General features: G+C 51.0%; 1 protein-coding gene across 1 annotated transcript in view; it reads right to left on the reverse strand.

Annotated features, from left to right (window-relative positions):
• CAPN13 (calpain 13) overlaps window positions 1-16,071 on the reverse strand; it is a 57,029-nt gene that overhangs the window by 9,764 nt on the left and 31,194 nt on the right. The window contains exons 6-13 of the mRNA XM_012652419.1: window positions 15,363-15,448; window positions 11,646-11,720; window positions 10,394-10,539; window positions 8,482-8,630; window positions 7,853-7,861; window positions 2,027-2,229; window positions 1,024-1,060; window positions 615-671 (exon numbers count right to left, since the gene is read on the reverse strand). Of these exons, the coding sequence (XP_012507873.1) occupies window positions 615-671; window positions 1,024-1,060; window positions 2,027-2,229; window positions 7,853-7,861; window positions 8,482-8,630; window positions 10,394-10,539; window positions 11,646-11,720; window positions 15,363-15,448 (762 nt within the window). The remainder of the gene's footprint in view (window positions 1-614; window positions 672-1,023; window positions 1,061-2,026; window positions 2,230-7,852; window positions 7,862-8,481; window positions 8,631-10,393; window positions 10,540-11,645; window positions 11,721-15,362; window positions 15,449-16,071) is intronic.

Raw genomic sequence — 16,071 nt, forward strand, 5'->3', positions numbered from 1 at the left:
ACCACAAGAGCAGCAGAACGGGACCCATTTGTACTCACCATCAAATTGGTATTAACTAATCAACACATAAATGCACATATCAGAACAACGTGATTATTAATAGTAAAAGGCCCATCGTGCAGAGCCCTTGGCAGCCGTTTTATCCTGACAAGTCAAGGAGTTCTTTATAACAGTTTATTAAACCATTAAGACAATCCCATGTGCACGTAGGTGGCTTGGCAGCAAGAACGCTGTCGCCGCTCTCTGAAGCTGGCCAGCTCCCGGGAGAAACGATGCCAGGTTGGTGGGAGGTGGCCGAGTGGGAGAAGGAAAGATTTTAAGGGGTACCGCCAACTGCTTGTTTTAAGATTTAAAAGGGAACACACCCCATACACACCTCGCATAATTATCCCTTCCCTTTCTAAGCTCTGTATTCCATCAGATGTCACCAAGATGACACCGGGTGCAACGCCGCTTCCCTATAGAGTTTAGCAGCCAGAGCAGTCCTGGAGGCGATCCAGGGAGACAGGCTGATAAAATAATCCGTCAAGGCCCTTCTGTCTGCATCCTGATAAGGGCCTGGGAGGGGCCCTCCATCCCCTGTCCCGCTAAGGCCCCTAGGGGAGGTACCATACCTGCTGAGCGTATCTGTAGAAAATGCTTTGCTGGGAGCGAGTCTCTGAAAGACTTTCCTAGATCAAAGGGAAAACAGCCAACATGAAACTTCTGGGGAAGGAAGCCACCTGTCTGGTACAGCGAGGGCGCAATAACCCCCGCCTAGATCTGAGATAGAGATTTCACTGGGAAGTTGGACAAAACCTTTAGAGGAATAAAAAAACCTGAAGTTTGTGGAAGGAGGATGGTTGGGGTGAGCCTGGTCTTGAAGGCTGGTCTCCTCCCTCTCCCCCACCCCTCTAAGCCATCGTTGGCCCTTCGGATGTCTCTGTCTTCATTGGTCAGAGGACAGGTAAGGAAGGAGACAGAGCTCTCCAGGATGGGATGTGGCCCATGAAGCTACCCAGCCAAGCCTTACTACATACCTACCTTCGGTGCTCTGAGGCTGAAATTGCTTCTCAGGCTCCTGGAAAATCAAGGGCACAGTGTGACAAGGACAACCTGCGCACCACTCAAAGGGGCCTGCATGTGGAGGGCACTCAGATGGCACTGGACACTGCCAAGGGCCTGAGTGGGGAGCCCTTAGCACTGCAGGACATGAGGTGGGCAGCCAGACAGTCGGCAGACATGGCCACGTGCCCAGCCTTTTGGGTGGATGCGGAACAATCTAGTAGATGTTCCTTTTGCAATCAGATACACACATGCCACGACCCCCATTGCCGGGATGGCAGATAAGCTGTGTCTTATGTTCCACCTCGAACTGGTGGTTTGATGGCTGCCTGGCATGCTGGACTGAGAAGGCCCCCCCACCCCCGCTCAACTGCAAAGACCATCCTGATGATAGCGATGTCTGCCTTGGGCCCAAGAGGGGACGAGGGGCCAAGTGGGTGAGTATTTGTTGATCCCAGTCTTGACCCATTGACTTGGATGCAAGACCGTCCACGCTGGACTCTGTCGTTCAGGCCAGTCTTTCACTGTCTCCCTGCTATACCCCGCATTCTGGCCACATTTCAGACAATGTGACAGGCTTGCCAGATGCCACCTTCCTGTACAGATGCTGACACCACCTACTCTGCAACCAGCCCTGCGCTCACCCACTTCCCTGCTGCTACTCACACTTTTTTCTTCCGCCTGCACAGAACCATTAAGGGACCAGCTCCGGTGCTGTTTCCTCTGAGACACCTTCCTTAGTCCCTCTTGCCAAAAGTGGTCCCTCCACTCAGCCCTCCCACGTGACTTTGCATTTCCACCTCACAAGGGCCTTGGGCTGTGTGTGGTCTGGTTCTTGGTGAGCTGCTGGAGAGCAGGGCCCGTGTTCTGTCCCCCACTAACATAGCACATGCTGCGTAGACAGACCACTGCACGTGATGACACCATGCATTTTTATAAAATTCAGTAGAATAAAACATTTAGAATCCCAGAGGTTCTGTACCTGTCATTGTCTGGCGTTTTCAGGAAGATTCGGAGCAAGAACTCAGCTGCATCTCTCTGTGTTTTAGGGACCACGACATAGGTACCGGGGCTCAGGTGGAAGGATGTTGTGAAGTTGTGCTTGGTTTGATAATTTATACCCTGGACAGCATTTCTGAATGGGGAATAAAACGTGGGCGGCAGACTCTCCTGGAACTGCTGGAACTAGAAGAAACATGATGATTGTGAGAACGTCCCCTCCATGCATGGGCCCCAGCCACCAGGAGAGACCTGCTACCCTCCAGACCCTCTCTGTTCACCAAAACAGCATGGCAGGCCCTGAAGAAGGAGACAGTGCTTACCTGAACTCTCACAAAGCTGTAGGGTTTAGACTGTTGTTTTGTCTAGACCCTGACCCTACAGTGAATGCAAAGAGATATGATGCACAGTTTTATCTCATTAAGTCTAAGAACACCCTGGGTTTCTGGGTTTTCTCTCTCTGCTTATGTAGAGAGAAGACTTCCTTGGAAACTGGTGACATTGTTTCAACACTGATTTTCTTCTGGGGTCCCTAAAGCCCCTTCTCTCCTGAACCTTTAGTGAAATACTCTGCCTGCTATAGTATCACAGAATCGAATGCTATTCATTTCCTCTGTCATATCTTCCCAGTAGAGCCCCAAGATTTCTTCTCACTGGAGAATAATGGGCCCTGATCATTTTCCTTTTATTTCAATATTTTCTTAGAGATAAAACAATAAATATAATGCAGTTCCTATTACCAGATGTCACATACATATTACATAATAAAAACCCCTTGCTAAACAAATTTTCCCCACTACAGTCAAGCAAAGGGATTCCATTTAGAATGGTTACGGAGCAGGAAATGGTTATTTATGAGCCCTGCCTGGGGGAAAAAGCAGGGGAAAGGGGCGAGTTTCTTTTCAGGGTGTAGGGGCAGGCTGGGCTCCAAAGTGAGATGGGAGACAGGCCACTGCCCCAGGTGTATGGCAGGGGCTCAGTGGAGTCTCCAAAGCAATTCTGCTGACATTAACAGCAGCCCCAGTGGGTTTGGAAGCCTGACTTGCTTGGGCCCTTCTGGACAAAGCAGTGACGGAATCAGTTCTTCTCCAGAGGGTCAGCAATGCCCTGTGGCTATTGGTGTGTGTGCATGCACGCGTGTGCACACGGGGAAGCAGTGTGCGTGCAGAGGCGTGTGGGTGGCCTGCCTCCTGCAATCCGGAAGGTAAGGACCTCCCTGCTTACCCACTCTCCTGCCCTCCTCCCTTTGCAGGCCCCTTGCACCCTGTCCAGGCTGCTGATCCTGCAGAACAGACCCGCTCAGTGGCAGCGAGAAGTGTGAGTATCGGGGCGTGAGGGGAGGTCTTGGTCCAGTGCTCGCAGGACCCAGCATCACATCAACACAGGGCTAGTCATGCCCAGGCCTGACTCTGCAGTTCTTGAGATGGGACTTGTGCCTTTTCCTGGATTAAGTCTCACCCTGCTCTCTGGTTCTGAGGGTGGAAATGCTGACCAGTTCCTTGCACCTGAATATTTCACTAGTAGCCCTTCCAAACATTCCAATTCCATGGCTTGGGTGCTAGGAGCTAGAGTCAGATCCTACCCCCAGCTCTGTGGCTGGGCTGCTGCTGTCACAGACAGGTGTCCTTGCTCTTAGCTTTCTGCCTGGACTTTTGAGTAGCTCCTTTTCTGAGACTCCCTGCCCTGGCCTCTGTCAACCTGTTGGGACTTCTCTGAAGGCCTGGAGGTGCTCCAGTCACCATCTGTTGGGTGTGGCTGCATCCTGCTCCCCACTTCCATCTGCAGTCCTGAAGGAAGATGTGCCTGCCTGTTGGCAGCTCAGAGCCCCCAACCATGGGAGGGGTCTGAGTGCCCGTGAGGATTGGTATTCCAAACGCCATCTGTCCTCAGCCTTCCTCATCATCGTAAGTCACCTTTCATGAATACTGAGCCAGATTATCTGTTTGGGGGGGTGGCAATTTGCTTACAAGAGGAGCTCAAGGATGTGCCTTGAAGCTGCATTTGGAGAGCATGCACCCTATCTGTGGTGGATTTGGGGGCTAATTCAGGAGACTTAAGATCCTTCCAAGGTACCCCTTAGTGCTACTCTCATCTTAAATGGCGAGGAACTGGCTGCATCAATCTTATCTCTGTCAAGGGCCACATGCTCAAAGATGTTTCACTTGAACATTAATCAAGAGAATGGCCTAAAGGGTCCAACCTTCAGACCAGGACAGCTAAACGTTTTCCTGCTTTGTTGACCTGTTTGGAGATTCTAAGCTTGTGTCTGATATAAGACATAGCAAGACAGAATTTGTAGCCATGAACACATGAAGGCCATGGGCGTTGGAACAGGTGTAGCACTTCAGCACTGGGCAGCAGCGAAGGCGTGGGAAGCCCAGTGAGGGCGATTGGGAGTCAGACCTGGGAGTTGCCTTGTGGGGAAGAGGAAAGGCAGGTTCAGGAACCGGAACCCAACAAAAACACAAGCAGACCTGAGTAGCCTGCTCAGCCCTGTGCTCCTTCCCGCATGGCCAGACTGTTTCCTGGCACACCTGGGGGTGAACCAGAACGATTACTCGCTCCCTGTGCGGGTTGTAAAAGAGGTAACCTACTCAGTCGAAGAGAGCAGCAAGAGGAAGGACACCGAGGAGGGCAAGAAGGTGTCTGAGAGGTGGAAGCATTCCCTTCGCCAGCTTGGCAAGGTGTGGTTACTATTCACAGCACTGACAATGACATGGAAGGAAGAGGGAGATACTGACAGGGCCTCAGATGAGATAGAACCTGAGCAAGTATAGATTCCCCAACATCGGGTGCTTCTGTGAGAAGCCGATTTCTTTTATTCCATCAGATACAATAAAATAGGACGGGAATTTGTTCTAGGACTCCACCCCGCATGCTTGTAGGAATGCCTGTATGCACATGATGGGGAAATACCCAAGTTCTAGTCCTTCCATGCAGCGGAAGGAAGCTCTGAGGATGCAGGTCCATTTTTAAGCCACTCTACAGTTCGCAAAGCACTTCTATGCGATGTGTTGGATATTCACAATAATCTTGCAGGCAACACTAGGCTCCCTATTATTTGGATGTGGAAACTGAGGCTCAGCAGTTTAAGTAGCAGAGTTGAGGACTGAGCAAGCTGTGTTGCTTCCTTTGTAATCAACCCCCACTCCCCCACCAGGCAATGTCCTCCCCAGTGGGTGTGGGTTTTGCTTCCCTTCCACTGTTGAGCCTGGGCCCCACCCATGTGTACAGACCTCTTTTTTGCCCAGGCAGACTTCTCTGGAGGACAAGGGTGAGCTGGGAGGGAGGTGGAAAATCTTGGCCAGCAGGAGGAGCTTTGGGGGTGAGAATGAAATGGCACATCCATCCTGTCCTTCCCACTGTCCTGTCCTCTCACTGCCTGTTCATATACCACCAGTGTTTGGTGTGATGTACGGCAGAGCAGTGTGCCCATGGCAAGTAGGGAGTCACGGGCCCATGGCAGGGCTGGACCATGATATCAGCTGTGTCAGCACCGCAGCCACAAACACCATTAGAGCCCAGAGACTTCCGAGAGCCAGGCTGCTGGCACGTACCTAGCCTGTTTCTCAGCTGAACTGTGAAAGGAACCCAAGTGTCTTTTGAGATGTCAAACTCTGGACTATTCTTTGGTGTTTAACTCAATTAGGATCGTGCAAGATCCCCTGGGATCTTCAAGGAGCTGAGGAGACCTTGGATCTAAGTGCTCCTTCAGCAAAGTGGGAAATGGTGAGAAATGATGCATCTCTGGCTGAGCAGTAAAGAAGCGGGCTTGGTATCATGTTAAAAATGGTACAGTTACAATCTTGGCGGGGTTCCTGAACTGTAAGACTTTGGACACATCAACAAAACTATGTTGCTCACAGTGTGAATGGCAGCCCCAGGTATCATGTCCTGGGGAGGTTCTGAGAGCCTCTCTGGGCTCCTGCCTTGCATCAGGAAAAGGAAGCATGGGCTGAGATATTTTTAGTAGGCCTGTTTGGTGCTTGACCTATCCAGCACTGGCTGGGCAGACCAGGTGCCTCAGCTCCTTCTCAGCCTTTCTCAAATCCTTCCCCTGGCTCCAGCCTCCTCTTCTTCCCAGAGGTGAGGTCTCTGAGGACGATAGTCCTTTTAGAAGGCACCTGAATCAGCAGGGATTCCTAGCTGAAAGCCATGGAAACTATCCCAGGCTAGGGTGGGCTGAAAGGCATTTTTTGGAAGGAGAGCTCACAGTGTCGATGGGGTGTCTAGAAAACGCAGCTTGGAAGGTGGGCAGGAGCTGGACAAGATGGCTACCCAGCCGGCCACCAGCATAGGGACTGCCCTGCACTGCTACTGCTGGGCTCGAAGGTTTGCTGCAAATCATCCTTGGCTCTTCCCACCTGTTTTAGTTATCTGCTCAAGGGTCAAATCTCCGAGTGACTGAGAGTATGTGTTGGGGGGCAGGAGATGAGGCACCTAATTGGGCAAACCTGGGTCTACACCTTTTGCATCCAAGGGCTGGGGGGAGGAAATATTTAGTGGGAAGCTGGGCCCTGCCTCCCACCAAGATTCACCCACAGCAAAAAGTGTGCCAGGTGGTGATAAAAATGACAACTGTCCACTACAGCATCCTTAAGAAATGTTCTTTGATACCCTCAGCAAGTTTGAGGTTTGCTGTGCTAAACCTCAATAATTTCTTTCCATTGAATTCATGCAACTAGGAAGTGCAAATATGCCCAGAGAGAAAAGAAAAGCTCTCCTTCCAGAGCCAGAAGTTTTGTTTTTGGAGCCATGCATATCACCAGAAAGGCACGTGCCTAAGCCCTGCCAGGAGCCCTGGACCCAGGGCCATAAGTCATGAGATCAAACACTCTCCTGTCAACTCCTAGCTGTATCTTGGATAGGTCTTCACTCTCTGAGCTTTGGTTTCCACACCTATAAAAGTGGGATAATTGGGTTTTTGAGACAATGAATGTGAACATGCTTATAATTCTGAAGTGCAGGTTAAGCATCTCTGATCTGAAAATCCAAAATGCTCTGATGAACATTTTTTTTTTTTTGAGCATAATGTTGGTGTTCAAAAGTTTTATATTTTAGAGTATTTTGGATTTTCAGGTTAGAGATGCTGAACGAATACATATATAATGCCGATATTCCCAAATCTAAAAAAGTCCAAAATCTGAAACACTTTTGATCCCGAGCATTTTGGACAAGGGATACACAACTTGTACTACATCACTGCGAGGGCCTCTTATTAGCGTGAACCACAGCCGGTGCACAGGACTGTTCAGCCATGAATGGAGGGCTGGGGAGCCCTGCTTGTCCATAAATGGGCTAAGACCCAAGGGTGTCAATTTTACCTTCATCTCAGTGAACAGAAACTGAAATCACTCCTAGAAATACTGTAATCAAAGCTCCAGCCTACTCTGTTAATGGACCTCTGATGTCCAATATGTTTACAAAGGTGATTTTTATGTTCTACTGAAGGCTTGGGGCATCTCTGGTACCTAGTCCCACCTCTGCCATTAACTCTGTGTCACTTTACCTCCTTGGGCCTCAGTTTCTTCAACTCTAACATGAGGAGAGAGGATCCCAGCATGTGATGGGTGCCTGACCTTAATTATCCTGACCTTAATTCGTGCAGAGACGCTGTGGCATGTATGATTTGAGAACCGTCCACTTTATCTTTGGGATGCATTGAATTGTTTGGGAGAAGAGGAGGGAGTAGAGGTTCCAGATTTTCTTTTGTAACTTTTTTCTTTTAAATGGTATTTTGAAAAACAAATTCCCTGATTACCTACTCATGACTGGTTTGTGTGATGGCATCGTGGTGGAGGCGGCACACCCGTGGGAGCTGAGAAGCTGGTTGGGAGAGCCACAAAGGGAGAGAGCCAGGTGGAGGGGAAAACCTGGTCTGGGATGAGTGGCCACACAGATGCTTGCATGCCAGCCACCGAGCTATGACTGGACTTTGGTCTAAACATAAGAGAAAAACACACCTCCTGGATTTATACCCAGGACTTCTCTTCCCAAGGTTTAGCCAGTGATTCTCAAACCTTAATGTGCATAAGCAGCCCCTGGAGAGCTTGTTAAAATGCAGATTTTCAGGCTCTGTCCTCGGATGTTCTAATTCAGAAGGTCTGGGGAGGACCCAGGAACCTGCATAGTTACAACAGCTGGTGTTGGCCCAGACCATTTTTCGAGTAGAAGTACTAGATTCTGTAGCATCCCAGGAAAGGCTGACAAGTGACACAGGCAGGTGAATCCCACTGTAAACATGGTCAAGTCTCATCTCCTCCCTGGTCCCAGGTTTTCTCGCAAATTTAGAATTTGGATGAGAGGGATGCTACAGCCTCTTTGGGCTTCATCTCCTAGGTGTGTGCAGTCAAATCTCCCAGCCTGCCCGGCTGCTCTCCCCAGCCCAAGGTTTAAACAAATTGCCAAAAGAGCAAGGCCTGAAGCAGTCTGTCTTACCTTGAGCACCTGGAAATCTAGTGGAAATTCCTCGTCTTCTGCTTCCACATTTGGTAGCATGCCAGTGACTGTGAAAGACACGACAACGTTGGTGCCTTCGGTGTGCTCTTGCACGGAGAAGGGGTACTGAGCATCACTCTGAGGTCCTCCTGCATGAGAGAGAGCTGTTACCAGCACTGGGCTCCACTCCTGGGACTCCCAGCTGGGGCCATGTCCAGTTCAGAGGGCCCTGTGAGGTTGTGCTGTGAGCTCTGGATTGGAGACCTAAGGCCTGGGTCCCGACCCCCGTGTTTACTAGTTACAGTACAAGTTTCTTTACTTTCTAAGCTCCAGTCTCTTCTTAAAAATAGGGAGGGGAAGCACAGTCCCCACTGGACGAAAACGTTTCTTAAACTGTGAAGCCAAGGGCTATTTTTTTAACAGGAAGTGAAATTCCAGAGTCCCCAGGCACATGTGAGTTCATGCATAGGCAGTAACCATCAGAGCCTTGAAATGACATCAACCACCCAAGCATCACTGGAGACAGGAAAATGGGCAGAGAGATGGCAATTCATGGTACTCTTCTACCCAAGCATGCTTGTCAAAGCCAGAACGAGAGAGAGCGAGCTGATGGGAGAACTGCCAGATTCAAATTCATGAAAGGATGGAGATGAGTCAAGCTAGAGATGAACTGATCCACCTCAGAAAGTTTGGGTTGCAACCAGGAAGCTCTGAAGGGGAGTGGGGAGATGTAGAGGCCCAGCATGTCATAGGCTTTCTGTAAGGGCTGAATAAGACGGTGCGTTAAAATGCACCTAGCGGCATAGCAGGTGCTCACTCGCTGGTTCCCTTCCCTCTCTCCCTTGTGGGGTATTATTAAAAATGGTCCCGATGTATAGTTTTGGTTAGTTCATTGACATGCATCATATCCAGGGAAGAGGGCTTTGGCCCTGTGGTCAGAGGGGTGCAGCTCAGGAAGGTGAACTGGTAAATGTGCTGCCCCGGAGTGACCCGGCAGTTCCTTAGAGTCTGCACGTGGCCTCCTGGGGATGAGGTTCTCTGAGAGGCAGAGTGGGAGATGCACTAGAGCCTGGAGTTGAGAAAGAGGAACACTCTGGGGTACATGGAGTCATCTGAGCAAACCATTCTCGACAGGCAGGTGCCCAGCGGAAGACACACATACCTCTCGGTACAAACACTCACACATGCACACTAACACGCACAAATACATTGTTTACATGGCCTCTTTTATCAAGAATATAAGCACACTTGGATTCATGTTCACAGGGGAATATTTCTCTCATTAGTGTCACAAATAGGGAATGGGTGGTACAGTAGGGGAATGTGACTCTCCCAAGGTCATGGTCAACAAGATTCATCTCAGGAGAACCCAGAAATAGGCTCAGAGGTACTGACTTCTGGAACCTCAGCAGGCTGATCAGGTTACACCATCCAAGACAGGGAAGGAATTATCCACCTTGTGTCTGGTGGTGCTTTGCAGGTTGAAGGGACAGGCAAGGATTGCTGATTCCACTGTTTATAGTTGGGGAGGCTGAGGACAGAGTGACCGGTTATAGTCCCAGAGTCACGAGGTTAATGTGTAGCAGAGATGATGGCTCAATCTGGGCTCTGCCTCCTGCCCAGTGTTCTTTCCATGGCCCTCCCTGCTGTCCTGGACACTTGCTGAAGGGCAGGGAGCGACTCTACTCCAGGAGGTGGAAGTTAGTGGGAGGATGGCGGTACAGAGTGGAGGGCCAGGGGAGGCGTGTTGGAGACTCTCCCACCCACCCCACCAGCAATCATTTCCCTGGAGAAGTAGTAGCTGTCCCTTCAGGCTGATGACCCAGAATCAAGGGCTGGAGAGAGCTGGATCCAGGGCAGGGCTGGGCTGCCAGCTTCCAGCCACGTAGGGTAGTCCCTGGGACATAATTACCTGCAGCGTTTCTCAGGATCACTTGATTCATAAACACCTTTGGGGACCATCTTTCATGGAGCATGTTTCCATGGTCTAGGGTGATTGGAGTTTGGGCACATATAAACAGGCAGGAGAAATTCTCTTGGAAATCTTGGCATGATATCCTGTTAAAGATAGATACATATCACTAAATGATGACTGCTTGTCCCCATGGTGGCGGTTCCCATCACTTCAGTGTGCCTTTACAGTGTTAGCTAAAGAATCCATTGACTTGGCCACTGTCCTACCCAAAGACCAGAGTCTGATTCTGATTCATTCACTGTCAAGCACCCCTCTGTTTTTTCCGTCCCTCTCCTCTAGTTGTTGGGAGGGCAAGAACAGAGTCAAGTTCTGCACGTCACCTGGTAGGAGCTTTATCATTAACCCCCGTCTCCTTATTGAGCCAGCTGTGAGCCTTTTCATGGCCAGTGGGATGACTGCTGGTCTGTCTCTGCCATGGGTCCTCCACACTGCTAGAAAAATCGCCTTTCCCCAGGGCCCTTTGCCAAGTTCATTGTTGAGGTCTTTAGCAGAATAAAATGGGTTCCACACCCAAACCCCTGCCTCCTTCTGTGATTAAAGTGGAGATAGTGGGACTAGTTTCCTCCTAATTTACATTTGTCCCCCTGATTTTTAATTACTTAGACCCAGGCTCCTCTCCACACATGCTAAATTTCATTTAAATGTGTCACTCAGCAAACCAGACAGCCCTCTGAGAAATGCCCGTCTCATCCTCTAAGATGTGAGCATACACTGAGAACATGTTTTCAAAACATCTAGTCCTGCATGACTTCTGGATGATGACACCAGCGTCTCACTCAGAACTGCAGAGTCAGAGCTGGGCGACGAGTGTCCTGTTGCTCTTTGGAGACTGGGGAGCTCCCAGTCCCAACAATGTGGCACAGAAGATACAGGCATGACAAGCGTGCATCCTGGTTTCCAGGAACCTGTTGATTTCAAACCACGGGTGCCAATGTTCCCTCTTGCCATTCAAATGTCCTGGAAAGTCCAATATTTCAAAACTGAAATGCCTTTCCCACGAAGAGGGAGTGCACAATAACTCCCCACCTCAAGTTTTTCTGTCTTCGTAGAGAAAATAGACTCCCTCTAAACAGGTCTCTGCAAAGCTAATTCCCATCCTCATAAGAGTTTAGGGAAAGGGGTAGGGATTGAGGCCTTGGCCAATAATAGTTAAAGATCTAAAACATCATTTTAAAAGATGCATAAATACCAAAACTCGCCATCTTCCTTGTTTTCATACAGCTGGCTTTTCCGTGGGTCACTGGTTTCCTGCCACTTCCGAGACCTGAGCGTGGAGACATGAACCAGAGGGTGAGATTTCCCAGAGCATTTTATCAACTGTGTGTGTGGCCCGACAGGGGCCCTTTGCATAGGCTGCCGGTAGTTCCTGGGGAGCAAGTGGAGAGTGCCATTCTACCTGGGGACAGGATTCAGTCACCCTCTATCCGCTGATGGCATCCAAATACCTGTTCCCTCCCGACCCTCTTTCCTGAGCTCTCAATGGAGCTGTGCTTCAGTGTCCTGCTCATCTCCACTGCAGTCCCCACAGTGATCACAAATCCCCTTGTCCCAGGCCCTGCCCTCCTCCTATTGCATGGGCGAGAACATGAGGAGTCTCGCTCTTGCCACCCCCATCCAGTCACCAAATATTCTTCATTTATTGATTCCACCGCCCCCCCCCGCAACCCCTTGTCAGAGCCACCCATGTATTTCTTCCCCTACTGCCGTTATCCTAGCTCAGGCCACCCTCACCTCCCCCTGGGACTTCTAACTTTTCCATCCATTGGCTACACTGCCATCCAAGTGATCTTCCAAAATACAAGCTCGATGACGTTATTTCTCTGCTTAAAGCACATCAGTGCTTCCCTAGTACTCTCAAAGTGAAGCTCAAACTCCTTAAAGAGAACCTTGGCCTCTGCCTACCTCTCCAGCTTTGCCAGTTCCCTCCTTTCCCACCCCACCCTCACCCTTGACTTCTATACTCTAGCAATAACGAGTGTCTTCATTTCTTCGAAAATACCTGTCTCCTCCACCCACCACCTTGGCTTTCACCCTTTGCTCTGTCCACCTGGAACACTCTCCCTGTGTTCAGTTCTTTAACCCGCTAACTCTTACACGTCTTCCCCCGGAAAGCCTTGCTCAGTCCCTGCAGCCCACCTACTCCACGTCCTTGGAGCTCCCGTGGCCCTGGTCCCACTGCCGTCTCAGCAGCCGGTGTCACCCATGCTTATGTATTGGTTGCTGTCTCTCCCTGGAGTCCAAGTGCCAGCATGTCATCACAGGCGTGTCACCTACACCTTGGCACGTAGTCAGCACACAATGATTTCTCACTTGCTTATTTATTATTAGTGCTGTCTACTTCCTTGGAATGATGTTCCAGAAGGCAGACCTAGGGTCTGTGGTGCAGAGGAGACCCTCACAGGCAGAAGGGAGCCCCTCCTTTGGCCCACTCTTCACTGTGGAGCCATGCTCCTAGGTGGCGGGCCCAGCGGCACTAGAGTTTAATGAGATCTTCTCATGGAGGGGCTTGCAGGGGGAGCCCAGGTCACCTCCGTGCCGCAAGGCAGGGACAGCAAGGCAGCGACCACCACTCAGGCTTCTGGCTGCAGGCTGAGGCAGTCAGATGTGTTATTGTAAAATGGCAATTTTATAATTAAGCGATAATTACATTTTCTGCAGTGTGTAAGGGAAAATAAATGTAGTGTAAATCAATATGCTATCGATTCATGCAAGTTTGCTTTTAAGTGTGTGCGACTGAAATTTCAATTATGGTGGAGATTAGACCGTCTGGCTCTCTCCATCCATCTCCATTTCTGAAAAGTCGGGAAGAAATCGACCACCTGCATGGAGACAGTGATTATGCTGTCCCCATCGCTTCCTTCCAGCCTGGTTTCTGGGAAGTAGGTGACCCTCAGCACGCAGCAAGGTGCACGATCCTATAGAGCAGGTGCTGCTAGAGCCATCTCCCCGGCCTGTGCGCTGCACACCTGCCTCCCCTGCTCCGAAGCCCTCGTTCACACCCATGCCTGCAGGGGAGACATCCAGACTGCTAAGCCGGCCTTGGGCTCTCCAGCGCCAGCTCCCAGACTCTCTCCTCGCTCCCTCTGCCCAAGGTGGGCTTCTTGTCCCCGAGTAGACTATGCTCCTGGCTCAGCACCATGGTCTACGCTTTCCCTCCCACCTAGTCATCTCCTCCGGAGTGAGTCACACTCCCTCCCCAACAAGGCCAGCTCAAGTTCACCCTCATCTGTCAAGCCTCCCCTGAACACGCCGGGGCAGGGGAAGCGTATCTTCCCTGAGCTCTGGTGTCCCTTGTTGCCTTCACTGACCATTTGATATCTGCATGAGGGACGTGGGCAAAGCTTGCCCACCCAGGGAACCCATCACTGCTGTTTGCTTTCCTTCTACTCCTAGCCCCAGCAGGGATTCTGGCTCATCGTGTCACCCTCTGGGCCACGTTGAACAGCTTGGAGGAATGACTGGGAAGGAAAACTGGAAAAGGCCAGAGGTCACTAGGATTTATACTGGACAGTGTGAAGGATGCCCCTGGGGAGAAGGAAAGAATAGAGGCAAGAGAGCAGGGGAAAGGGGGGCGGTGAGTGAAGACGTTGTCCAGGCTGGGCTGGTTCATGGTTTTGCGAGGTCATTCCCTTCCTGGGGTGGGGGGCGCAATTCAGCCGCCCTGTTCTCCAGGGGGCATCGGATGTCACAGCCAGGTTTATTCTACAAATTCATTTTGCTGTTTCCACCTTTCCTCCTCCATCCTCCACTTTCCCACCCCACCGCCCCAATCGTGCATGCACCCCACGTTTGCAGAGTGCCTCGTGGGCCAGGCTCACAGAGGATCAGAGTGGTCCTGACACTGCCTCATCCAGGGCATGGGACCGGGGTCTGGGTGGCCTGGAACACAGGCTGAGCCCGCGTCTGCCTTCCAGAATGCACCGTCCTTGCTGCACTGATCTTCACTGTGCGCTGGGCTATTCTCCTGTTTGTCTGAATGTGCCGCATTTCCTTTCAGCTCATGTCTCCCGCCCCAACCCCTGCTGGCAACCGCTGTGGCCGCTGTGTCTCAACACTTTTCTTGACGCTACACAGACCCTCGGAGGAATCTGATGGGAGCGGCCTTACTGGCTGCCCAGAGGAGCAAGTAACCTATTGTGGTCCCTCTATCATCTCAGGACCTCCATCTCATTCTCCATCAGCAAGCGGGTGGGGGCCAAGGTCAGTCCCTCTGGCCGCCGGGAAATAGCAGCCCAGCTCCCTCGGGAAAGCACTGACCACACAGCAGGACCCCACAGGACATACATGTCAGGGGCATCTGAGACCCACTTAGGCCACTTGCGCCTGGGCAGGGCAGGTGCAGCTGTATCACTTATACTCCAGACACTGGGTCCATGCAGAAGCCCAGATCAGTAGGGCAAAGCTGATGATCTGAGTAGATTCAGTAAAAAGATCATCTGTATCTTTGCCTCAGTTTCCCCAGTTGCCCCAAGAAGGCTTTTCCATCCTGATGACATGGCATGCCCAGGATCAGGTCCCATGGGTCCTTCCAAGGAGTGTAGTTTCTTCTCTCTCTCTCTCATCTCTCTCTTGACAAGCGGGGGCTTGGCTCCTGCCCTGCCTCTCACCCCTTTTACGAATTCTGGGCATGCGGGCTCCTAGCTCTAGACCGTAACCTTCTGCAGAACAGACAGTGGGTCTTGTCATCTCTATATACCCCATAGCACCCACCCAACACAGTGCACTTAGTACAGAGCGTACACAGTAGGTATCTAATAGATGCCTGGCACATGGCATCACAGGAGCGTGAGGTAAACTGAGAGCCATATGTAGGTGTGATCTGGACAGGCCTGCAGTGAGACCCTTGGTGGGTGAGGGCCTCATGAGCTCTCCATGAAGGATGGAGAGAAGTTTCCAGAAGCCATACCCATCACTCCAGCGCCCTCTCCATTCGGTTTTGCCCCAGGGGTTCCACAGGCAGATAATTTCCTCCTGGCCCCTTCTGTACTGAATCTGTAAAGAAAAGAAAAGGAAACCGTCAGTGCTCTCCAGCAAAAGTCAGCAGAAAGAGGGAATATGAATGAAGCTGCTTTTTACCTCCAAGGACTAATTTAACTTCTGACCTCATTTGGCTGCAGCCAGAAAAAAAATTGAAAGGAAAAAAAATCAATGTGTCTCTGCTGCCTGCATGCAGTTGGAATGAGACAGGGGAGAAAACAGCCCTCTCTCTGCTCAGCGCCTTGCAAGGGCAGGGGCAACTCTATCATTCCCAGGGACTGCGTCCCACAGCCCGGGCGAGCTGAGATTCAACAGCAGATAAATAGCAGGGGATGTTGCTCCAGGCTACAGAGGAGAGTCTTTATGGGTCCCCAGCCTCCCCCAAGCCCTGTCACCAGCGGCATCTCTATTCCACAGACACACCTGCTTCCCAGCCAGCAGCCGGGCGGGAGCTGACAACCCTGTCGTGAGTGAGGAGGGAAGGGGAGGCTGATTGGAGCAAGACCGGGACAGCCTGGGGCCAAGATAGCCAAGGCTCACCCTGCATCCCGGTGCTGACCCGGCACCTCTGTCTACGAGCAGATGGCCCATCACGGCCTCAACCAACCTTCCTTTCCTTCTTTCCTTCCTTCTTTTGC

The sequence above is a fragment of the Propithecus coquereli genome, unplaced genomic scaffold (assembly GCF_000956105.1).
Source record: "Propithecus coquereli isolate 6110/MARCELLA unplaced genomic scaffold, Pcoq_1.0 Scaffold39, whole genome shotgun sequence".
Classification (NCBI taxonomy): domain Eukaryota; kingdom Metazoa; phylum Chordata; class Mammalia; order Primates; family Indriidae; genus Propithecus; species Propithecus coquereli.